Consider the following 26,063-nt stretch of genomic DNA (forward strand, 5'->3'; position numbering starts at 1 on the left):
TAAGGTAAAGGTAGTGAAATTCCATTTTTTTGTTTGGGGGAAAAAAGGAAGCGGAAGCTACATTAAGAGTAGAATGGATACAGACAATCCAAGGGATACAAGTTTGAGGAAGGAGAGAGAGAAACAGAGCAAGTGGGGACAAGAACAGAAGGAAACACACATCCCAGAGTTATACTGGGCCGCATCGGAATCTGGTCTCCCAACCTCATGACTTTCCTCTCTCTTACTTTTAATAAGACCTCACTATGTAGCCAACCTTTAAAGTTGTTATGGAGCCCAGGCTGGCCCAGAACTCAAGATGCTCCCGCCTCAGCTTCCAAATGCACCATCACAGGTATGTGTCATCACACTTCCTTTTTGATCACAACTCTCAGGTGGCCTTAGCAGAACTGTAGCTCAAAGCGGAGGGAGAGGAAGATGAGGAGGACAATGCAAATAAAAAAGAGGAAAAAGAGGGAAGAGAAAGGCAGCTGGGACAGAGCTGGAGGCCGACAGCAACCCCTGCACACCCCGACTCACTTATCCCGACACCCATCCTTGCAGTCACAGCCGACCAGAAACTCAGGGCCGGTGTTGATGAAAACACCCTTGCCAGGGATGCGCTCCTTGCTGTAGGCCACCTGGGGCGGGGGGGTTGTGTCAATCTCATTAACACAGGACAGAGGAACATCTTCCTTGCCGTAGGTGATGTCCAAAATATAGTAAAAAGGCTTAAAGGGCTGAAACTTTCTGTCAACAAGAACATATGGATCCAAACAGAACATTTCCAGGAATAGGAAGTCACAGCTAGTCTCAAAAAGGTAGCGTTCTATCTCCTGCATTGTCCGAAGGCAGAGACCACAGGGTGTCTTGTAGATGACATGAAAGCCCATCTTGCGGTTCACTCTACGCCGGGCTGTCATCCTCCGGAAGTCATACAGCAGCGGGACTAGCAGGGGGTTCTTGCCCCGGTACTGTTCACTCCTCATGGGTCTGATGCGGGATAGGCAAGTGTAACTGCAGACGTGAGGTAAGTAGAAGAGCTTCTCCATGGGGGCCCGGTAGGAAGGCTCAGCCGGCGCCCGCTCTAACATGCCATGGAAGGCTGGAGGGGCTGCAGGCGCTGGGGGAGATGTGACTGAAGCCAAAGGCGGTCTACAAATAAAATCGAAACATCAGATCAGAAGATGACAGGACTCTGCTGTACAATTACCCGTTCCTCTCATCTTTCACTCTGTATTTTTTGTTGATGCTGTTGCTGTTTTAAAGACAAGGTATATTCGTGTAGCTAGGCTATCCTGCAGCTCCCAGTCCTCTGCTCTACCCTCCTAAGAGCTGGGACTAGAGACGTGTACCAATGCACCCAGCCAGCTGTGCTCTGGATGCTAAAGATTAATGTCAGACCCTTTCTCTTAACAAACAAGCCCACAATGAAACTCCCTGCCTACTCTTCACTGACAGATCACCCCTCTAGTTCAACAGGGTACTTTCCCTAACACACATCTGTTACAAAGTCAAGTCTAGTCCTTTACCAAAGCCTCTGTGTTTTGTGTCCTCTAAACATCCTTGCTATCTCCTAGGAGTCAAGGAAAGAGATGATGGTGTCTCCTTCCTGTTGAAGCAATGATAATGGTACCATGCTCAAGAAGTTTTGGCAAATGACTTTCTGGTGACAGTGTTTCTCAGGCATGTCATTTCTAATTTAACTCTTCCTCCTTCTCTCTCTCTCTCTATTTATTTATTTAATTTTCAAGACAGGATTTCTCTTTTTAACGGCTCTGGCTGTCCTGGAACTCACTTTGCAGAACTTGCTTCAAACTCACAGAGATCCACCTGCCTCTGCCTCCTGAATGCTGGGACTAAAGGCTCGCACCACCACCACCCAAATTAATTTAACTATTCTTATTATCACCTTCTTTTCAAGCCCAAGTTTCTCACTAACATAACTTTAAAGTAGAGGCCCTTGGAGATCCTGTACGGTAGTCCATGTTGTCAAGCTGCCCACAGTGTCTGAGGTTTTCTTACCTGTATGTCTGGTTGATTCCAAGTTTCCCAGCAGGCACATTTTCACCGAGTGTGGGCGAAGCAGGGGAAGAATGGCCAGAACCCACAGATCCTGGCCGAAACGATGTGCTCTTTTTGGCCACTTGCTTCCGTGACTGAGCAAGTTGGCTTTCTAAGCTTCTGGGGAGGTTGAAAAGAGAACATACAGTAAGGATTCAGAAGTGACGTATGGGAAAAACACTGAAAGTCAAGAACGATGAGCACTCACTCGGTGTCACCTGCTTGCGGGGAAAGAGGAAGCGCAGCCGGCGGGGCAGGTGGGGCTGTGGGCTGTGGGGGCTCCATGGGCTTGAACTGGGTCCCAGTGCTGGTCAGGTCCTGCGTGTACTGAACAACAGGGCCTTTGCTCCTCACAGCACCTACAGGAAAACAAACAAACAAGACCTGACAGCTGAGAGGTGACAGCTGGGTTAGATATCATTACTCACACTCTGCCATCTAATGTGATACACAATGCAGCAAAGGAATGCAGAAGTGCTCAGGGACACAGCATGAGGCCTGAGTTCAGATCTTCAGAACCACGGAAAGCTAGGCACGACAGCATGTGTCTACAATGCCAGTGCTCTGCAGGGAAATGGGAAGTGGAGAACACAAAATCCCCCAGAAGCCTACAGGGCAGCTAGCCTTGGAGATGCAGCAATGAACATAACTTGGCTCAAAGAAAGAGGAAGATGATTTTTGAGACCAGGTTTCTCTGTGTAGCCTTAGCTGTCCTGGAACTCACTCTGTAGACCAGGCTGGCCTCAAACCCACAGACCTCATCTGTCTCTGCCTCCTGTGCTGGGATTAAAGGTGTGCACCACCACTTACCAGCAGAAGATGAGTTCTAAACCTGAGATTGTCCTCTGACCACATATGCACTGTAGCATGTATGTGCATACCTGTATTCGTATACAAAAGTGGCAAATGGCAATTTTCTAAGTGTTAAGGTTGTTTGTTTTCATTATTTAAACCATAAGGGGGTGTGTGTATACTAATATACACTGGTTTTGGAAAAAATTACTATGTTGAGGCATGGTCACATGTAATCATGGCTGGTCTCAAATTCACTATGTAGACAAGGATGGTCTTGAATTCTGAACCTACCCACTTTTGTCACCCAACTGCTTGGAACTGATTACAAGTGTGCACCAACACACCTGGCCTTGTGTGGATATTTAGGAAGAATCAGCACCACAGCAATGGGAGACTGCTCCCCAAATCCATCACCACTAATGGAAACGTTCTGGACACATCTCTCTATCCAGTGAGTTAGTAGTGCTGTTCTGGTAAATAAAATGACAGCAGCCATATGTAATCTTCTTTGTTGCAGAATATTTGTTTACACTGTAAAGATGTATCTTTGCCAAGGTGCCTTCTGATTGGTTTAATAAAGAGCTGGATGGCCAATAGTTAGGCAGGAAGAGGTTAGGTGGGACTTCTGGACACAGAGAGGATGCTGGGAAGAAGAAATGGGAGTCTCCAGTCAGACACATAGAAGAAATGGGAGGTGAAAGATGGAAGAGAGCTAATGCCACATGGCAAGAACACAGATTTAAAAATACGGGTTAATCTAAGTTGTAAGGGCTCACTGAGGCAAGCCTAAGCTAAAGGCCAAGCTTTCGTAATTAATAAGTCTCCTTGTCATTATCTGAGAGCTGCTGGTGGGACAGACAAAGACTCATTACACTTCTCTGCTGTCTGCCCTGTCCCTTCCCTTCCCTAGGTACCTCTTAGGACATACCCATATTAGGACGGGTTCTGAATGGTGCCCCCTGCTTCTTCTCCATTGCAGACGCTGATGATGTCTTCATACTGAACATGGGTTCCAGGCGTGTAGAGCCTCGGTAGATCCACTCACATCTTTTGTCATCCTGGGAGGCAGGGTGAAAAGAAGGCAAAGAAACAGGTCCAAGGTTAGAATCAATCCTGTCTCTTGTGGCGAATAAAGGCCATGCGTCACCTCTGATCATCAGGGCTGGCAGCAAGTGCCTTTACCCAATGAACTATCTCACCGGCACCTGTGCCATAATCTTGCCCCAAACCCTTCTTTGGGAGAACATTACCAGAAAGAGGATCCTGACGAGGCTGCCATCCACCTCTTCAACTCGAGACTTCCACCATGTGCCTTCCCACTCCGTCTTGATAAGCTGGCCACTCTTGAGAAGTACCATGGGGCGGTTTGGATAGGCAGTGATATATTCCTCTATGAAGTCTCGGCAGGAGCTGTCTTCTATGTCCTCCCAAGTCTTTTTCACTAGCCAAAGGAAAAAAGCAGAGCTGGGGGCAGGAAGGACATGTCTTGAAAGGAAATAATGGTGGGCAAAGAACTATTGGGCACTTTTAAAGTTGAAAGAGAAAAAAAAATGAAATCATCAGAACCTCAAGAGAAAAAAAAAAAAACCCAAGACCATCTTAAGTATGGAGTCTAATGTGCAAATGAATACACAAAGTAAATAAAGACTAAATTAAGCCATATACAAATCTAAGCGATTTATATAAAACAAATGGCGATTCCTACTAAATGGTTGATGTAACTATTATGAAATAAACAATCAGTCTTTTCCTTTCTTTTTTGAGGCAGGGTCTCACTACATCATTATCTTTGCTTTTTCATATAAGTGTTGGTGATCAAGCCTAGAGCCTTCCATATGCAAAGGGAGAGCTCTCCACCACTAAGCTACAGCACAGCCTACCATTTCCTTTTTTATTCCCCTAAAATCTTACTTCTTTTAAAGATTATTTTTATTTTAGGTATTATGAGTGTTTTGCCTGCATGTATTTCTGTGCATCATATATATGCATCTCCAAAAATGTCTGGAACTCGAGTTAGACAGCTGTGAGCTACATAATATGAGTGTTGGGGGCTGAACTTGGGTCCTCTGCTAGAGCATCAAGTATACTCTTAACTGCTGAGCCATCCTCCAGCCTAACTCAGACACTCAGAACCCACACAGGCTAGGTGACATAGCACACACCTGCAACCCTAGCACTGCTGGGGGAAGATCCAAGGAGTAGGATGGCCCACCTACCCACCAGCCAGCCAGCCAGGCTAACCAAGCCAATTGGTCAGAAGTTCAGTGGGACACCCTGTCTCAAGACATAAGGTGAAAAAGATGTAATAAGACATCCAACATTAACTTCTGGCTTACACACACATATATATAAGACAACACACACACACACACACACACACACACACACACACACACACACACACACAATATAGCCATGAATGGTAGCATGAACCTATAATCCCAGCATGTGGGAGATGGAGGCAAGAGGATTACAAGTTTAAGAACAGCCTTGGCTCCACAGGGAATTCAAAGCCAGCTTGGACTACAGGAGACACAGCTCAGTAAATAAAGCACTTGTCATGCCAAGTTGATGATCAGAGTTCAGATTCACAGAATCCATGTAAAAGCTGAGCTAGTGTGGTGATTGCCTATAATCCAAACAGTCAGGAGGAAGAAACAGAATATCCTCAAGGCAACCTGGCTAGCTGGAGTTGGCAAGCTCCAAGTTTAGCCAATAACCATGCTTCAATAAACAATAAGCAAAGTAGATAGCAATTGTGGAAGGCATCCAATGTCAACTTTGGCCTACAAACATGCCCAAACACATGTGAACATGCAAACATAAAATTTAAAAACTCAAAACCAAGAAGACTCTGAAATATATTAATTTCCACGTTAACAAAGATTAGCAGAAATTGATTCTTCTGCAATTAAAACCAATTGTGGGTCTGGGGAAATAGTTCCATGGGTAAGAACTTTTGCTATACAAGCGTGTGAACTTGAATACGACTCCTCAACACCCATGTGAAAAAGTCATGGATGCCTGTCTTTAGGGAGTAGATACAGGTATATCCTGGGAGTTCTCTGGCCAGTGAATCTAGCCAAAATGGTGAGTTTCTGTTTCTGTGAGAGATCTTATTTCAAGAGGACATCTTCACACAATGGATGAGTGCACAGGCACAACACACAGAGAGATGAAAAATAATCATTGTGAGAGGGGGAGGCAGGTGGACTGTTGTAGGTTCAAGGCTAGCCTAGTCTAACACAGACAGTTCTAGGACAGCCAGGACTACACAGAGAAAGCTTGCCTCAAAAAAACAGTTATGAAGGCTGGAGAGATAGCACAGTTGGTAACATGCCTACTTTACAACCATAAAGATCTGAACTAGACCCCTAGAATATACATAAAAATGCTGGCAATGGGCATGTGCACTTGTAGCACTCACATGGCAGCTCAGAACCAGCTCTAATTCCAGTCCCAGAGGATTCAAATGCACATAGACCTATACAAGCAAGCAAAACACTCATACAAGAAGGTAAACAGCAAATGAGAAGTAACACTCACAGTTGACCTCTGGCCTGTGCACATGTGCACACATAGCTTCTATAGGAAGCACTATGTAGATAACACTAACAGAAATGCGAAAACATGAGAGCAGCCTTCTTTAAACCCAAGTGCCTTAGAAATGAAATCAAGTTCATCTATCAGATGCTCGTACCAGTCAGAATCTACTAGTGCCCACTCTGGCTACAAAGAACTATCTATAAGGTAGCCAACAATGCTATATATGCAAACAAACTGCAACACCAAAACAAAACTCAGGCTTTTCAATTTACCATCTTGTGGTTGACATATTGTGCACCCCAATAAACTTACATGGGGGTCAGAGAACAGAACAGCCACTATATCAAACATAGGTTTAGGCAGTGGTTGCACACGCCTTTAATCCTAGCACTCAGGAGGCAGAGATCCATCTGGATCTCTGTGAGTTCAAAGCCACACTGGAAACAGCCAGGGATGGTGGCTCACGCCTTTAATCCCAGGAAGCAGAAAGGTATATAAGGACCAGGAACTAGAGCCTTTTAGGCTTTCGAGCAGCAGTTCAGCTGAGATCCATCTGGATGAGGAATCAGAGGCTTCCAGTCTGAGGAAACAGGATCAGCTGAGGAACTGGCGAGTGAGGTGGCTGTGGCTTGTTCTGTTTCTCTGATCTTCCAGCGTTCACCCCAATATCTGGCTCTGGGTTTGTTTTTATTAATAAGACCTTTTAAGATTCCTGCTACACCATCTTAAGAAAGACTGAGTAGAGGAGGAAATTAAATCGAGGAAGAGTTCAGGGACACTTACGTGGTCGGCAAATGGGGTACAGCTCTGACTGCGTGACATAGGAGGCATACCCATCATCAAAGAAAATCAGAAACCTGCAGAGGAGAGGGAAGAAAAGGAGGGGAGGTTATAGAACATTTTACCACACAGAGTATTTTATCACACTTTCCATTCTCTGAATCACAAACCACTGAAGTCTGCTTTGATTTCCACCAGACTTTCCCGCATACCAACCAAGCACCACCCCTTTTCTGCAATATAGTTCTTCTGGGCATGGTGGCGACACCTTTAATCTCAGCACTAAGGAGGCAGAGGCAGGAGGATTCTTGTAAGTTCCAGGCCAGCCAGAATTGCATATGATACATTTCTCCAATCCCAGCACTCAAGAGACAGACAGAGGCAGAGGCTTGTGAATTTGAGACCAATTTAGGATATGTTAAGAATTGTGATGGCAGTGTGAGATATATATATATATATGGAGAGAGATTGTCTTTAAAAAAAAAAAAAAGAAAAAAGCTGGGCGGTGTGGCACATGTCTTTAATCCCAGCACTCAGGAGGCAGAGGCAGGTGAATCTCTGTGAGTTCGAGGCCAGCCTGGTCTACAGAGCAAGATCCAGGAAAGGCGCAAAGCTACACAGAGAAACCCTGTCTCAAAAAACAAACAGAAGTGTGATGGTAGCCTGAGCTACATAAACAGAAATGACATGAGAAAGAGAAAGGGTTTCTGATCACACGGGACCGAGAACACAAAAGCTGACAGGGAAATCTTGGCCACGGCATCAACAGCTGGGCACTGTGCCCCCTGCTCCTGCTCCCTACAATCTGCGATCCTGTCCAGGTACCTGAGCTTGTTCTTGACGTTGGGGGTCTCAGCTACAATGCCAGCGTAGAGCCAGACCTGATTCCCATCTTTGTATTTGGCCACCACTCGACTGCCCACAAACAGCTTGTCAGCAGGAGGGTGGTAATCATAGGCAATATGGTTGCCAGACAGCAGACTCTTTCCTTTGTTGTCAAATTTCACTTTGTACTTCTTTCCTAGACCTGGGTAAAAGACAAACAAATTAAAACAAAACAAACAGCAACGACACAGCTCTACGTCCTGGCTGTGATGTGGGAGACAGAAGGAAAGGCTTTGGGGAAAGAATCAGCAATGGAGACCTACAGGCTACCTTTCCTTAGGCCGTCCTCTGGCTTGAACATACCAACAGTCTGGATGGCAATGAGGGTGCCTTTGTGCCAGGTCTTAGTCCTCTTCTTGCCCAGGATCCGCATGCTGACTATCAGGTCCCCATCTTTGCTCAGTTCTCCAGACATCTGACCCAAGGTTCCTACAGACAGACAGACACACGGAGTTGTTATAAAGAGTGACGTCAGAGGTTAGAGAAAGGAAAAGTCAAGAGGGCGGTAGGGTAGCATGGGCATGTAGCTCAGCTGTGGAGTGCTTACCTAGCATGCACAAAGCCCTGAATTTCAAACTAAGTACTGCAAACACCTGGCATAGTATTTCAGGCCTAAAATCCCAAGTACTCAGGTAGAGAAGGCAGGAGATCACAAGTTTAAGGTCATCCTCAGCAAAATACACAGCTCAAGTCCAGCCTGGGATATAGAAGACACTATCACAAACAAAGAAGGTAGTATAGAAATAAAGGAAACTGAGGTATTCTGTGACCATTAGCCACTTTTGCTACACTCCTGGAAAAAGGCACAAGACACAATTGTTTACGCTAACAGGAGAAACAGAACACTGAATACAGAACATCCTGACGTTCCCTTTGGGCATAACCTACCAGCATGTGCCCCCACAACCAGCTATCCCTAAGTCCTTACTAACAGCAACAGTTAACATACTGAGCCACCACATCAATCAATCAATCTCAGACTGACTGTGGACATAAAAATAATATTAAAAGAAACTGACAATTAGAACAGGATTTTGAGACACAAAGCTGATTGTCAGTAACATTTCAGAAAGAACACGCCTCTCATTTATGTAGCTACCCCTCAACACTAACCTTTATGTAGATCCTGGGAACTGCTTTTCTTGTTGACAGCATCCATGAACTTCTGGACATCCTGAGCTGATTTTCTTAAGGCAGCCATAGCTTCACGGAGCTGTAGGAAAATGGAAGGGTGAGGGGAGGGGATGCAGTTATCAGGAGTTAAGACACAATGAGAAGGCCGGGGACCTGGTGAGACAGCACTTGCCTAACATGTGCAGGGACCCCTGGTTCACATCGCTAATGCTGTAAAATAAAATAAAATAAACAAACAGGAAAAAGAATACTATCTGTGAAGAACTTGTCTTTAACAACCAAAAGAAACTTAATTATATTCGGAGGGAGAGAAAACTTCTCAATTTTTCTGCATTTTTGCAATATCCACAAGAAGACTGTAACTAATGGGGCTTATGACATGGTGAAACTGACTGTATGCTCAGGCCAAACTTTATTCCAACTTTCAAAAGCTTCTTCAATTTTTCTTTTTAAAAGATAGGGTCATCTGAGCTGGGTGGTGGTGGTGCACACCTTTTATCCCAGCACTTAGGAGTTAGAGGAAGGAGGATCTGAGTTGAGGCCAGCCTGGTCTACACAGATCGAGTTCCAGAACAGCCAGGGCGAAACTGAAAAACCATCTAGGGGGGAGGGGGGGAATAGTGTCATCTACATTCCAGGCCTGCCACGAACTTATTAAGGAGCTGAAGATGACCTTGAACTTCTGATCTTTCTGCCTCTGTCTCTTGAGTATGGGATTACAGGCATGCACTACCACAAATCTAATGGTGCAGTACTGGAACTGAAGCCAAGGCTTGCTGCATGCCAGGCAAGCAGTGCACCAAATGACCAACATTTACAGCCTACCAAATTCATATGTATTCTTTTAAACAAGTAACTGCATTTTTGGATAATTTAAAAAAAACTCTTAGGTTTATTTATGTGTACAAGTGTGTATTTGCCTGTATTTATGTGTACCACTTATGTGCTTGCTGAAGTCAGGACATTAGATTCCCTGGAACTCGAGTTATGGATGGTTGTAAGCGATCATGTGGGTACTGAGAACCAAACCCAGGTCCTTTGCAAGAGCAGTGACTGCTCTTAGACAGAGCCACAATTCTAGCCACAGATTTATTATTGTTATTATTATTACTAAAGTTTTTTTTTATAAATGCCCAGCCTTAGCTTGACTTGTTTCTAGCCAGCTCTTCTCTAATTACTAAAGTTTTTGTAGCTCTAACTAGTCTAGAACTCCCTGTGTAATTCAGGATGGCCTCAAATCCACTGAGATCTACCTCCCTACTGGCCTCTGCCTTCCTAGAGCTGAGATTAAAGGTGTGTGCCACCATGCTCAGACAAATTTATTGTTTTTAGTTATTTTTATTTTTTGAGACAGGGTTTCTCTATGTAGCTTTGCGCCTTTCTCTGTAGACCAGGCTGGCCTCGAACTCACAGAGATTCACCTGCCTCTGCCTCCTGAGTGCTGGGATTAAAGGCGTGTGCCACCGCCACCTATTTTGTTTTTTTTTTTTTTTTTTTTTTTAAGACAGGATCTCTCTATGTAGCTCTAGTTGTCCTAGACCTCACTATGTAGATCAAGCTGGCCTTGAATTCAGAGATTCACATGCCTCTGCTACCCCAGTGCTGGGATTAAAAGTGTGTGGTACCAGGCCTGACTTTGTGTTTTATGTATGTCTGTGTAAGTGAATGTCACTTGTATATAGGTGCCTGCAGAATCCAGAAGAGGGTATTGGCTCCCTTATAGTTAAGTTACAGGGAGTTCAAAGCCTCCCAACATGATACTGGAAATGAACTCAAGACCTCTGCAAGAGCACTCTGCTCTCTTTAAGCACTGAGATAAACCTTCAGCCCATTTTCATGTTTCTTAACTTCCTATGGCCAACCCAACTAACCTTCTGGTCTTTTGGAGTTCTGCTCCCAGCATCACCTATGGAAGAAAAGAACTTTAATGAGTATACAGAACTAGAATGTTCAATGAAGCAATAACTGAATGAACTCAAATTATAAGTAGGAAAACATTATTTATAAAGTCTGGGATGGCTGGGTGGTGGTAGATCAAATCTTTAGTCCCAACAGAGGCAGAGTTCAAGGCCAGTCTGGTTTACAGATTGAGTTCTAAGACAGCCAATGCTACACAGAGGGACCCAGTCTCAACAAAACAAACAAACAAACAAGTCTGGAGATGTAGCTCAATGTTAGAGTGCTTGCATAGCATGCGTAAGGCCCTGGGTTCAATCCCCACCACCAGTAAGGAAACAACATGCTCTAAATAAATGTATGTGTGAAACTATTGAAGGAAAGCAGGGCCTGGTGTCAAAGCCTCTGAACCCAGCTACTTGAGAGATTGAGGCAGGAGCATGGCACCTGCTGTGGATACAGAACAAGAAGTAGGCCAGCCTGGGCAATTTAGATCCTGTCTCAAAATAAAAAGCAAGGTGGGGCAGGAATATAATGAAATATTTAGGCCAGGCTAGTTTATACGGTGAGGTGCACACTAACCAAGATCAAAGGCCAGGGACTAGAAAGAGGGCTCGGTGGCTAAAAGGGCTTTTACAGGACCCAGGTTCGGTTTCTAGTAGTCAGTCAGCAGCTTACAACTTCTTGTCACTACATCTCAGAGGATCTGGTGTCCTCTTCTGAGCTGAGTCCAGTTATACTTATACATTCCCACACACAGACATTTTTTAAAACATATAATTAAAAAATAATAAACATAAATCTCTAAAGAGCAAAACTAACACTTAAAAATATTTTTTGAAAAAATGTATTTTGTATACAGTGTTCTGCTCGCATGTGTGCCTTCATATCAGAAGGTGACACCAGATCGCATTACAGATGGTTGTGAGCCACCACGTGGTTGATGGGAATTGAACTCAGGACCTCTAGAAGAGCAGTCAGTGCTCTTAAGCACTGAGCCATCTCTCCAACCCTGCAAAACCAACTTTTAAACCCCCAAACCAACCAAACAAACAAGCATAAAGCAAGTGGGGTCACATTTTCTGGTAACATATATAAGTTTCTAGGCTCAATTCCCAGTACTAGGGACAGAGGGTAGTGAAGTGGATCTGGAAATGAAAATAGTAAACGCCTGCCAGTGCTTACCTCTAGATGAAGTACTGAGGTCATCTATAACACTTAAGGTATTCACCAGCTATTTGAATTTCTTTCTGTCTTTCTCTTTCTTTTCTTTTTTCTTTTTTTTTTTTTTTTGGTTTTTGAGACAGGGTTTCTCTGTGTAGCCCTGACTGTCCTGGAACTTAGACCAGGCTAGCCTAGAACTCAAAGAGATCTGCCTGCCTCTGCCTCCTGAGTGCTGGGATTAAAGGTGTGCACCACCACTATCTGGCAGCCTATTTGAATTTTTATAGTAATTATTTATGAATTATTCACACAACTTAAAAACAAGATGAGGCTAATGAACTTGAGCAAATGCTCATTTCCTAGAAGCACTATGCAACAGAACTACTGATGATAACAAAGTCCCACACTTACACTGTCCACCCCATTAACACCAGGCTACTTAGTGTACATGAAATGTGGCTATTTTATCTAAGGAAAGTCATTCTAAAGTTCACTTAATTTAAAAAAATTTTGGGGGCCCTGGGTTTGATCCTCAGCTCAAAAAAAAAAAAAAATTAAAAAATTCTTGTCAGGTGGTGGTACACACCTTTAATCCTGGTGCTCGGGAAGCAGAGGCAGGAAAGCTCTTTGAGTTTGAGGCCAGCCTGGGGCTACAAAGCAAGTTCTAGTACAGCTAAGTACAGAGAAACCTTGTCTGGAAAAACAAACATAAAGAACAAATTCTTCATTTAGGTACAATCCATGTGCATGGAGTTCAGTGAATTTAGTCCACTGATTAGACTGTGACGTTATCATGTTGCACTTACTCTCACAACATTTTCATCAGTCCAAAAAGAAACTCCATGCCCATTTACTCATCATTCCTTTTCCCTCCACTTCCCTAAACCCAGGCAACCAGAAATCGACAGTCTGTCTCTGGATTTGCCTGTTTTGGACATTTCATATAGATGAGTCATATAACATCTGTGGTCTACACAGGTCCATCTCTTGCAGAACATGTCAGTCAGTACAATGGTACAGCTGAACAGTACCCCACTGTAAGCAGACACCATGTATTCGGTTGACCCTTTCCTCAACCCGTCTGTTTCTATGGTTTAGCAGTCATGAATAATGTTAAAATAAACATTTGTATGCTTTTTTGTTTTATGAGAGTGAGTCTTCATGTAGCCCAGGCTACGTGATATTTGTTTACACTGTGTGAAGCTGTATCATTGTGATTGGTTTAATAAAGAGCTGAATGGCCACTAGCTAGGCAGGAGAAAATAGGCAGGGCTTCCAGGGAGAGAGAGGAACTCAGGGTTAGAATTTAGGTGGACAGAAGATGCCAACGAGGCATGGAGGGAGTCGGACATACAGAATGGAGGAGAGGTAAAGAACCATGTGGCAGAACGTAGACTAATAGAAACAGGTTAAGTTATAAGAGCTGCTTGGGGCTGGGCGGTGGTGGCGCACACCTGTAATTCCAGCACTCGGAAGGCAGAGGCAGGCGGATCTCTGCGAGTTCCAGGCCAGCCTGGTCTACAGAGCTAGTCCAGGACAGGCTCCAAAGCTACAGAGAAACCCTGTCTCAAAAAACCAAAAAAAAAAAAAAAAAAAAAAAAAAGAGCTGCTTGGGAACAAGCCTAAACTAAAGGCCAACTTTTCATAATTAATAATAAGTCTCCATGTCATTATTTCGGGGCAGGCGGTTGGTCCAAAGAAAGTCTAACAAGAGAGTCAAACACCACCAGGCTGGCCTGGTATTTACTATGTAAGTGGAAGCTGGCCTTGACCCCATGATTTTTATGGTGTCACTTCCTGAGTGCTGGTTTTACAGGCATGTAATACAGTTAAAAAGTGGTTCTGATTTACATGTCACCCCATGATGAGTGATGCTGAGAAATCTTATCTATTTATTACTTATTACCATTTATAAATCTATGAAAGCCAGGTGTTATGGTACACATGTAATCCCAGCATTTAATAGAGAGGCAGAAAGATCAGAAACTTGAAAGTCATGTTTACTAACACATTAAGTTCTAGGCCTGCCCAAAAAAAAAAGTTCTAGGACTGTCTGGGTTACAAAAGACCCTGTCTCAAAACAAACAACCCCCAAAACAAACAAAACAAACTCAAAACTATCCATTAAAAGCATTTGATCCTCCTCATTTTTGAGACAGGGTCTCATTTTGTAGCCCTGGCTGGCTTAGAACTTGCTATGTAGACTAGGCTGTCCTCAAATTCAAAGAGATTCAACTACCTCTGACTTCCAAGTGCTAAAATAAGGGGCATGTACTACCATATCTAGCCTCCAAAACCTTAAAAATAAAATTATTTTCATTGTCATATTAAAGAACTCTTTCTATATTCTAGGCAATAGTAGACCTTTCAAATTTTGTCTTTGCTTTTGAGATGGCCTCACTCTGCCACCAAGGCTCTCCTGAAACTAGGTCACCAAAGCTGACCTTAACTCACAGTAATCTGTTGTGAGATACTGGATTATACAGTGTGCAGATATGTCACTGTGATTGGTTTAATAAAAAGCTAAAAGTCCAATAGCTAGGTTGGAGGTACAGGCAGGACTTCCGGACATAGAGCACTCTGGGAAGAAGAAAGGGGGAGTCCTCAGCTGGACACAGAGGAAGCAGGACATGCAGGAGAGGTAAAAGCCACGTGGCAGCATGTAGATGAACAGAAATGTGTTAAAGTTATAAGAGCTAGTTAGAAACAAGCCTAAGCTAAAGCTGAACTTTCATAATAAGAAGTCTTTATGTCATTATTTGAGAGGTGGCTGGTAGGACAAAGACTCGGAGTTACCATAATCCCTCTACCTGAACTCTATGAGTCACTGTTTCAAAAAAAAAAAAGAAAGAAAGAAAGAAAGAAAGCAAACCCTGTCAGGAGCAACAATCACTGGTAAACACAGGGAGCCTGGAATTCTCATACTTCAACTTTGAGAATGTGATGTATGTCAGTCAAGTGTTTTACCACTGAACTACCTCCCCATCACTGATGAAAATGTAAACTGGGATTACTGCTCTGAAAAAAACCATGGCAATTTTGCCTAATAAGCAAAACATATATTTACTACAACGCTCACAAAAACATTTAAACAAAAATGTTCACAGCTGTTAGCACCCCCGCCTGCACTGCAGAGGGGGTGGGAGGGGGAGGAGTGCTAGGAAAGGACAGGGAGGACTCTGGGACTCATCAACTCAGCAGCTCTGGTCACAACATCAAGTCAGTCAACACTCCGTCAAGGATGGGGGAGGGGCACCAGGCCCCACCCCTCCCTGAGGAGCTATTGGCAGTTAAAGGCAGCTGGGGGAGGGGGATCAATTTTTCTTCAGAGATGTAGCCACTGGTAAGTCGCCCATGATTGAGTTAACAACGCCACACTCACGCATGTGCAAGTATAATGCCCACGCGTTAGCCCCCACCCCAAACAAGACCACTAAGGAGCCAACTTCTGATGTAAGAACAAAAGGTTTCGTTTATTCTGGCCTAGGCAGGGACCTCCCGACACCACTTTACAGTGGGTGAACAGAGGGAAGGTTCCGAGCACCCACTTTAAGGGGTTTATACAGGAAAGGTTCACATGCAGAATGTTACATATCTTGGGGGCTAGGGAAGAGGTAAGCATAAGGTTGCTAATTGCTAACAGGGTTCAGGGTATCTACAGAGACATAAATTTCTATTCCCTATGTCCTGCTTTTGTTGATACATTCAGATTTATTGTTGTAGTCCTACACTCTCTCAAGTTCAACTTCTGGTCAACTCAGCCCATTACTCTTTATATTTTGTTTTGCCAAGTCTAGGCTACACAGATTTTTTTTGTCCCAGCCTTATCTTTCTCCATAGGTTCCATTTTTGGTCAGTCCAAAAAAAAAAAAAAAAAAAAGAAAAAGAAAAAAAAGAACCCCCCCCCCCAAAAAAAAAAAAACCGCTGGTCAGTAAATACCTCTAGAGGAAGACGGGTTAGGGGAAAGAAGGTCTTTCAAGATGGCTACTAATTTTTCCCTTTCACAAGCAACTCTAATTAAACTCAGTGGATTAGAAAATAAAAATTAGCCAGGTGGTGGTGGTGTACACCTTTAATCCCAGCACTTGGGAGGCAGAGCCAGGTGGATCTCTGTGAGTTCGAGGCCAGCCTGGTCTACAGAGTGAGTTCCAGGACAGGCACCAAAACTACACAGAGAAACCCTGTCTCGAAAAAACAAAAAAAAAACAAAACAAAAACAAAAAAAAAAAAAAAGTTGAAAGGGGAAAGAAAGTTAATTGGGAAGAGTCAAGATTACAGATAGTCTGAGAGACAGTTAAGAGTGGGGAGTGAGGGGTATGAAAGTGTCAAAGGCTAAATAGGAAATTATTAAGTGCTTATATACTAAGTTTGGTGGTGAACACCTATGATCTTGGTACTTGGGAGTTAGAGGTGGGAAGATTAGGAGCTGAAAACAATTCCCCATCATGTAGTGAGTTCAAGGCCAGTCTGAGTTATAATAGTGTTTAAAAAAAAAAAACCCAAAACAAGAAGAAAGAGCCAGGCATGGTGGTACGTGCCTAAAATCATTGCAACACTTGGGAGGAGGAAGCAGGAAGGCCTGCTATGGCTGCATAGTGTGTTTGAGATCAACCTGGACTTCATGAGACTTTGTCTCAAAAGAACGTTCACTAAGAAATGAATGAGTAATGAAATCTGGTGCATATGTAAACGGAGTAGTATTCAACTGAAGAAGAATGAAATCACATCTTTAGGAAAATGGAGGGATTGGTGATCCAAGACAAAAACAAGCACAACACACCCACTCAAATCAGGATGATAGTTCATATAACTAACAGATATCATCTGTCAGACTGCGTGTGCCCATAGAGAAGGGAGTATGACAGTCTGCACAGCATATGCACATGGATTATGCTGCAGCCTATTGGACTGGCCTGCTGCTGGCCCTCAGGCTTCTCAACAGGTTTGGCATGGACAAGATGTTAGCACTCTGGCTAGCCCCTTGGGGAGCCCCCAGTGTCCTGTCATCTTATGTAAAGTCCCCTTTAAGAGAAAACCCTCTCCCCTCTCTCCTCTCCTCTCTCCCTCTCTCCTTCCATGAGGCTGTGCACCTCCGATTTTCCTCTTCCCTCTCCCCTCCCCCTTTAATAATAAACCTTTCCATCCATGTGCATGCCTGTCTGCATGGCCTAACTTTCCACCGGGCCATGGTGCTGCCTGCCTGCTGCATCTATCTGCATAGTATGCTTTTCATCTTGGCTCAAACCCGCCAAGGTTGCCGCACGCTGTTAAACAAGATCTATGAAGGGCCAGTGGAGGTGACTGAAGATGAATACAGTGTAAAAAGCATTGATGGTCAGTCTGATGCCTTCACTTGCTACTTGGATGAACTACAACTGGCAGTCAAGTTTATAGGGCCCTGAAGGGAGCTGTGGATGGAGGCTCGACCATCCCTCACTGTACCACACAATTCCCTGAGTAGGCTTCAGAAAGCAAGTTTGGTGAAGTCCATCAGAGGCACAGCATGGGTCAGAATGTTGCAGACTACATGCATACCAATGGAGGAAGATGAGGATGCTTATAAGTAATAGTTTTCTCAGTTCATAAAGAGCATCGTGACTCCAGACATGGTGGAGAAGATGCATACGAAAGCTCATGCTGCTACCCAAGAGAAGACAGCCTATGAGAAGAAGCTAAAAGAGAAGTGAAGAAGAGGTGGAACCACCCCAAACTGTCTGTTGCCCAGAAGAAAGACTGAGATGCTCAAGAGGGCAAGCTTCCTCAGAGCTTAGGAACAGGCTGTTGAAAACTAAAGCAATTTTCTATTAAGATTTTTTTCATAAAAACAATAAAGTTACTGACCAAGCAGAAAAAAACCAAATGAATAATGAAAATCTGGTACATATGTAAGTGGAGTATTATTCAACCCTAAAGAAAATGAAATTATGCGCTTTCAAGAAAATAGAAGGACTTAGAATGGGCATTAAACGAGGTCCCTCAACCTCAGAAAGGAAAGAAAAATATTTCTTCCTCATAGTTGGACCTTAGACTATAATGTATACAATGTAACATACACATATAATATGTAACAAATGTACACATAGGTAGGCATAGCATGTAGAAAGGAGGACAGGAAAGGGGAACACTGGGTGACGAGAAGAATGGAATGGAATGCTGGTGAAAGACACAGAAGACGACATAGAACTTTCTTTTTTCTTTTTACTTTTCAAGGCAGGGTTTCTCTGTGCACCCGACTGTCCTCGAACTTACTTCTAGACCAGGCTGGCCTCAAACTCAGAGATCCACCTGCCTCTGCCTTCTGCCTCCTAAGTGCTGGGATTAAAGGCAAGCAGCACCCCAAATGGCTAAGGCTAACTTTTTCTTCTTTGAACTCTGTCCCAAATTTTTCAGTTTTTGGTGTGTGTGTGTGTGTGTGTGTGTGTGTGTGCGCGCGCGCGCGCGCGCGCGCGTCCCTTAACAAAAGTACAACTGAGAGTGTGTGCATGTGGTCTTAAGTATATAAAAGTGTAGTTGAGGCCAGGCATGGCGCACATGCCTTTCATTCCAGCACTTAGAAGGCAGAGGTAGGCAAATTTCTTTCTTTCTCTCTTTCTTTTTTTTTTTTTCCGGTTTTTCAAGACAGGGTTTCTCTTTGTAGCTTTGCGCCTTTCCTGGATCTCTCTCTCTAGACCAGGCTGGCCTCAAACTCACAGAGATCCGCCTGCCTCTGCCTACTGAGTGCTGGGATTAAAGGTGTGCACCACCGCCGCCAGGCTGGTAGGCAAATTTCTAAGGCCAGTCTTGTGTACAAACTGATTTCTAGGCCAGCCAGGGCTACTTGGGAGACCATGTCTCAAAAGAAAATAATTGACAGTCAAAGTGTAAAATCCAAAATGAAGCTCCATAGCTTCAGAATGGCTATTCTACTGTACAGAAATTCACATATAGACTTTTGATCTGGATGTGTTAATCTAGCTGCATGATGATTTTTATTTCCATGTTCTTTACACTAAAGTGATTTTTATTTTAAAACTAAGTGACAGGATACACACTGCAAGTTTCTAGTTATATCTATAAGTGACAGAAGTATGGAGGAGGCAAGATCAGTAGTTGTGAGAGGTGACCATGAAAAGTGAGGCAAATAGACCAAAGGAATATTGTGAAGTGATACAAATTTTCTAAGCTTGGATTACTATATAAATGTACTAAAACTCAAATAATATAGTTAACATGTATATGGTTTTTAAAAATATTTATTTATGTATGTATTTATGTATTTCTTATGTACACAGTGTTCTGTCTGCATGTTTGGTGAATGACAGAAGAGGGCGCCAGATCTCATTACGGATGGTTGTGAGCCACCATGTGGGTGCTGGGAATTGAACTCAGGTCCTCTGGAAGAGCAGTCAGTGCTCTTAACCTCTGAGCCATCTCTCCTGCCCCACATGTGTATGTTTTATGTTTTATGTTACATGACTTATACCTTAACACAATCCCATATAACAGAAATCCTAGCACACAGGAGGCAAAGGGAGGTGTTTCACTTTGAGTTTGAGGCCAGTCTGGTCTATTAGCAAGTTCTAGGACAGCCAGGACTACATAGTCGAGACTCTATCTCAAAAAAAACAACAAAAGGCTGGGGAGAGGCTCAGCAATTGGGAGAACTGGCTGATCTTCCAGAGGACACAAGCTTGAGTCCCAGCACACACAAGGAGGCTGACAACCAGACAAGACTCAGTTTCAGGGGATCCTATGTCCTCTTTTCGCCTCTGTGGATATTGGGCACACACAGAGTAGACATGGCAGACATACATACCTGTATGCAAAGTATCGATACAAGGAAAAAAAAACAAACCCACCACACTTAAGAGAAAAATAAAAACAAAACATATGACCCCCCCCACAAAAAAAACCCCATAACAGCTAAAAACCAAACAAAGAAAAAACAAAAAAGCCAACAAAAGACAAAACCAACTGTTAGGGAGACCAAATAAATGCTAAATTTACCTATTAAGGTAGGCCACAAGCCACAAAATAAATTTGGTGTGTTGGCCCATGTCTGTAATCATAGCACTAAGAAAGCAGAAGTACTGCTACAAGTCTGAGGCTAGAATGCTCTACTTGGTGAGTTCTACACCAGCCAGATACATTAAAATCATTCATATCTTTTTTTTTTTTTTTTTTTTTGGTTTTTCGAGACAGGGTTCTCTGTGTAGCTTTGCGCCTTTCCTGGAACTCACTTGGTAGCCCAGGCTGGCCTCGAACTCACAGAGATCCGCCTCCCTCTGCCTCCCAAGTGCTGGGATTAAAGGCGTGCACCACCACTGCCCGGCCAAAATCATTCATATCTTTTTTTTTTTTTTTTTTTTTTTTTTTTTTTTTTTTTGGTTTTTCGAGACAGGGTTTCTCTGTGTAGCTTTGCGCCTTTTCCTGGAGCTCACTTGGTAGCCCAGGCTGGCCTCGAACTCACAGAGATCCGCCTGGCTCTGCCTCCCGAGTGCTGGGATTAAAGGCGTGCGCCACCACCGCCCGGCAATCATTCATATCTTAAAAGTACTAGAGAGATGGCTCAATGAAGAAAGTGTTTGCCACAAAAGTCCCAAGTCCTACAGTTTGGATCCTCAGAGCCCAAACCTGTATTCTAGTCCTCACAAGGTAAAGACACATTGTACGCTGGTACTCTACATAAACTAGAACTGGCAAGCTCCAGGTTCAGTGAGACCCTCACTGCATAATGAAGTGAAGGAAGAAACTGTAAATCTCTGAATTCTACATGTAAGTACACTTACATACATACATGTACCCCCACACACAAACATGTATATGTACACATATACTGTGACCATTAATGTCAAATTCACAAAATGTAAAATTACTTGGGAAATGCACTCTGTGAAAGCCAATGGGGAATTATTTTGACTGTGCAGAGGTGGAAGGACCAGCCCACCCTGGGTGGCTATCATTCCCTAGACTTCATAAAGAGAAAAGAGCTAGCTGAGCAGCAGCATGAGGTATTCTTTGTCCCAGACTTGGGATACAATGTGACCAGATGTTTCAGGTTCCTGTCACTGTGTCCCCACCATGAGGGACTGTGATCTGGAAATGTGAACCAGAACAATCCCCCTTTCCCTTCAATTGATTTTGTCAGAATATTTTATCATAGCAACTGAAAAAGAAAATAAGACATAGGCAAACCACGTATAAACACATGGAACAAAACAGAAAAGAAATAAACGTTATCAGAAACGGGAAAAGGAAGCAATCAGGATATAGCACACAGGGAACATTGTGGTACTAATAACACTTGCTTTTTTTCTATTATAAGCCAGGCAATCTGGTAATGGAATTGCTGGCGATGTTTCCTTACTTACTACCTGCTCATCTTCTAGTATTATAGTTTCCATTCTAAGCACTGTCGTACACACTGTCTTTCTCTTTTTTTGGTCTTTTTGAGACAAGTTCTCACTGTTTAGCTCTGATGTCCTGAACTCACAGACATCTGCCTGCCTCTGCTTCTAGAGTGTATGCCACCACGCCAGGCCCACTCTAAGAATGTTCTCACTAAAGCTTCATCATTTACCTGAATCAATACTGAGGACATCATCATCTTCATCAGGAATCTCAATGATTTCTGTAGGCTGGGAAGCTTCATCCTCGGAGCTACTGTCACGATACTGCAGTCCCAGCTTAGAGTAGAAATCCTTCACCAACGACTCACAGTTAATCACTGCCCTAATATTGGAACACGTTAGAAAAGACCAAAGTCAGTGGAGAAAGTAAGGTATCTGAGCATTAGAATTTATACACATTTATGAAATGCTAAGCCTAGGAGCTCACACCTGTAATCCTAGTACTTAGGAGCTTGAGGTACCAGAACTGCCCACGTTTAAGGTCACCTTGGACAATACAATGAGTTCAGGGCCAGCAAGGCCTATAGAGTGACAAACTTTTAAAAACAGCAACAATGAAACAGTAACAAGAAATTACATATATTTAAGTATAGACTGTTGGCCCTACATATTCCAAAGTATCTACTTAGCATGCTTGTTTCCAAGCAATTATTACATGAAACAACTTGGCAGACTTGTATCTTTCCACCTGCTGGAAGTCAGATGACCTGGCCCTAATTATCTATATGGATTTGGGAACTAAGAATAAGGTATTAAGCCGGGCGGTGGTGGTGCACGCCTTTAATCCCAGCACTCGGGAGGCAGAGGCAGGCGGATCTCTGTGAGTTCGAGGCCAGCCTGGTCCCCAAAGCGATTTCCAGGAAAGGCACAAAGCTACACAGAGAAACCCTGTCTCGAAAAACCAAAAAAAAAAAAAAAAAAAAAAAGAATAAGGTATTAAATAGTGGCTTAATTTCTCCAGGCAGGATGGCACACAACTTCACCTTTAATCTCAGGAGCAAAGGCAGGTGGATCTCTGTGAGTCTGAAAACCAGCCTCATCTACATAGTCAGTTCCAAGGCAGTCAGAGCTATGTAAAGAGACTCTGGATCAAAAAAAGAAAAATAGCCTGCTGGTGGTGGTGGTGGTGGTGGTGGTGGTGGTGGTGGTGGTGGTGGTGGTGGTGCACGCCTTTAATCCCAGCACTCGGGAGGCAGAGGCAGGTGGATCTCTGTGAGTCCGAGGCCAGCCTGGTCTACAGAGTGAGATCCAGGAAAGGTGCAAAGCTACACAGAGAAACCCTGTCTCGAAAAACAAAAAACAAAAAACAAAAAAAAGGAAAATAGGGGCTGGAAAGATGGCTCAGCAGTTAAGAGCACTGGCTATTTCTCCAGAGGACCCAGATTCAATTCCCAGCACCCACATGGCAGCTCACAACTGTCTCTAACTCCAGTTTGAGGTGGTCTGACATCTTTATACCAACCCACATAAAATAAAGTTAAATATATTTTTTTAAAAAAGGAAAATAGTTGGGGTTGGGGATTTAGCTCAGTGGTAGAGTGCTTGCCTAGCAAGCGCAAGGCCCTGGGTTTGGTCCTCAGCCCTGAAATAAAATTAAAAAAAAAAAAAAAAAAAAAAAAAGAAAGAAAGAAAGAAAGAAAAGAAAAATAGAAAACAGCAACTCCACAACCCTCACTTCTTGGCGATCTTACTAAGGAAACAGTTTCAGTACAGGAGGAACACAAAGGAATCCAAGCCTTTACCGTCCCCACCGCTGACCATATACACAGGGGAACGTGAACGCTGGCTGTAACTCTGCACTATAAACCCTGAGGACCTGGAAGGTCCCACCTGACTCAACTCTGCCATCAACAATCACCACACACACACACACACACACACACACACACACACACACACACCGCAAGCCTGCAAACACACACACACACACACACACACACACACACACACACACACACACACACACACACACACACACCGCAAGCCTGCAAACGGACATTTTCTCTGGTTTCCGTGCGTCCTTACCTGGATGCATCATCAAGCAGACGGTCAACATAAGCCACCTCAGACTCCTTCTGCACTACCCACGTCTCCAGCTCTGCCAGCTGCTTCTTGCGCTGCTGGATACAGTCCATCTTTTCCAGCTCTTCATCAATGAACTGACGAAGGTCCTCCATGGAGATGCCCAGCTCTTCGACCACGGCCTGCTGCAGCTCGGCAATGTCCTCAGAGTCAGCTGCAGCTGGGGCTGCGTCCAAACTGATGCACCCAGGGAGGGAGGACATGCTTTTGCCCTGTGCAGAACAAGAAGCAAAACTGACCCTAAGTCAACTCTCAGTTTCAGTCTCGTAGAAAACGCGCTCCTATCCTGCGACCTCTTATTCACATAGTCTGTCCTCTCTCCTCCTCCTCCAGAACGCGACCCGGAGATTTTCTAGGGAAATTCACCTTCTCATACAGACCAACGGGCCTGAAAAGAACTAATGGCTTCGAGGGCCTGGAGAACACCGATATGCAATAGGGAACTCCTCGGAACAGTGCTCCGGAAAACTGAGGAGTGCTTTTCTCCAGGGGAGTTGTGGAGCTCACGCGCTCCCTGGTTAACTAGAAAGACCACGCTGGCCCCCGCTCTGTCCGTCGGAAGAACCCCGGCCACGGGGACAGCTGGTCCGACGTAACTAAAGCCACCGCGGCCCCTTTACCGCTTTTTCCCCGTCACTTCGCTGCCCGGTGCAAGGGAACTCCGGCCCCCAGGCAGGGGGATGGCTGCGCAGGGGAGGGGTTCTCGGCGGCCCCGGCCCGGGTTCGAGCCCAGCAGAGGCCGAGGAGCGGGGAAGGAGGGAGAGGAAGACAGACAGACAGACAGACCAGGTCTCCCGACGACAGCAGAGCCTGCAGCGGAGGCGCCCACCCGCCGTCCCCGCTCCGAAGGGCGCGCGCTCCCTCCCGGCCGCCGGCCCCGGAGGAACGCGGCAGCCCCGGGGCAGCTCCCGGCCTCCCGCCCGGCCCCCGCCCACCCGCAGCCGCCGCCCCGGCCCCGCCGGCCCCGCCCCGCCGGCCCCGCTCTCCGCCGGGTTTCTCCACCGCCGCCGCCGCCCCCCGGGAAGCCGCCCCGGCTCCCCCGCAGCCCACCTCGGCCCGCCCGCTCCGCAGCTCCGGCTCCCGACCACAGGGGCTGTGTCTCTCCACGCGGACCCCAGGTTTCGCCTCCAGGGCTCGGCCGCGCCGACAAACACAGAACACGACGGCGGAGAGCGCGGGGGTGGGGAAGCAGCGTGAGGGAGACAGGGGGGAAAGCAAAAGGAAGGCCCGGAAGCAAAGTCGCGGGCCCTTCCGGTCCCCGCGACGGTAGCCCGAAGGGGTCAAATTTCATAGCTTGGCGCTGCGGGATACGAGCTGTGGGAAACTAAGGTTACGCATGCGTCAAGCAGGGCACTTCCGGAGAATGAAGGTTGGGCTAATGGGTCATTGTCAGGAATGTTTTACTGAAGCTTCTCCCCAACTGGCAGGCAAAAATAGTGTATTGTTTTGAAGGCTTTTTTTTTTTTTTTGGCTTTTCAAGACAGGGTTTCTCTGTGTAGCTTTGCGCCTTTCCTGGGACTCACTTGGTAGCCCAGGCTGGCCTCGAACTCACAGAGATCCGCCTGGCTCTGCCTCAAAGGCGTGCGCCACCACCGCCCGGCAACTTTTTTTTTTTTTTAAAGCTGTTATTCTTAGTAAAATTAATGGGTGTTCATTTCAGGAAGTTTTAAAACTACAAATAAACAGAAAAAAAAAATCAAAATTCCACCCAGCTTATGTGGTCTTTCGACCTTCACAAGGCTTTTTTTTTTTTTTCAAACTCATGAGGGCAGTTGACTTCCCATTGGTTGTTTCATTTGTTACTTCTTCAAAAGGCTCCAGGGGCCTGGCTTCTAGTCAGGAGATGGATGGGCCGACAATGCAAATGAAGAACGAAGTATGGCCAGCTTTGCGGCCTGCAGCTTTTAGCAAGAATTCTTTTTTTTTTTTTTTTTGGTCAGTGTTAAGATTTTATTTATTTTTTAATGCCAAATGCCGTTTATTGAAGGGGGTAGGAGGTCTTAAATACAGGCTTACAGCACAATGGGAGAACCCCGGAGGGCAGAAGTTAGCTACTGATGTTTACAATCTTGCATTTAAGCTGTTAATGCCCAATATGCAGGATACACAGACAAGGAACTTCCCTTAAGCATTCAGGAGAGTGGAACCTGGCAGGGAATTAGCATAGGGAGGATATCAAGGTCTATGTCAGCAAGCAAGGCAACAGTTACCCAAAACGGGGGCCAGGGCCCTACAGGTCCCCCTTTTACTAGAAAATGAGCTTCTGACTTAGGTTGTGTGGGACGTCAGCAGGTCACCTTACCCATCATGGAGACGCCTGCCCAGACCACACAGGTGCTCTGTCTTAG

At 44.8% G+C, this 26,063-nt stretch overlaps 1 protein-coding gene and 1 pseudogene across 1 annotated transcript in view; one reads left to right on the forward strand and one right to left on the reverse strand.

Annotated features, from left to right (window-relative positions):
• Positions 1-24,898, reverse strand: part of Setdb1 (SET domain bifurcated histone lysine methyltransferase 1) — a 38,989-nt gene extending 14,091 nt beyond the window's left edge. The window contains 13 exon segments of the mRNA XM_076574565.1: positions 520-1,134; positions 2,005-2,163; positions 2,252-2,402; positions 3,767-3,896; positions 4,089-4,279; positions 7,168-7,241; positions 7,990-8,191; positions 8,353-8,478; positions 9,163-9,262; positions 11,055-11,089; positions 21,804-21,955; positions 23,659-23,927; positions 24,766-24,898. Coding sequence (XP_076430680.1) covers positions 520-1,134; positions 2,005-2,163; positions 2,252-2,402; positions 3,767-3,896; positions 4,089-4,279; positions 7,168-7,241; positions 7,990-8,191; positions 8,353-8,478; positions 9,163-9,262; positions 11,055-11,089; positions 21,804-21,955; positions 23,659-23,918 — 2,195 coding nt within the window. The 5' untranslated portion in view covers positions 23,919-23,927; positions 24,766-24,898.
• LOC102919803 (large ribosomal subunit protein uL18 pseudogene) lies at positions 17,005-18,179 on the forward strand (annotated as a pseudogene).
• Positions 24,899-26,063: the final 1,165 nt, after the last annotated feature.

Source organism: Peromyscus maniculatus, chromosome 6 (assembly GCF_049852395.1).
Source record: "Peromyscus maniculatus bairdii isolate BWxNUB_F1_BW_parent chromosome 6, HU_Pman_BW_mat_3.1, whole genome shotgun sequence".
NCBI classification, from domain to species: Eukaryota; Metazoa; Chordata; class Mammalia; order Rodentia; family Cricetidae; genus Peromyscus; species Peromyscus maniculatus.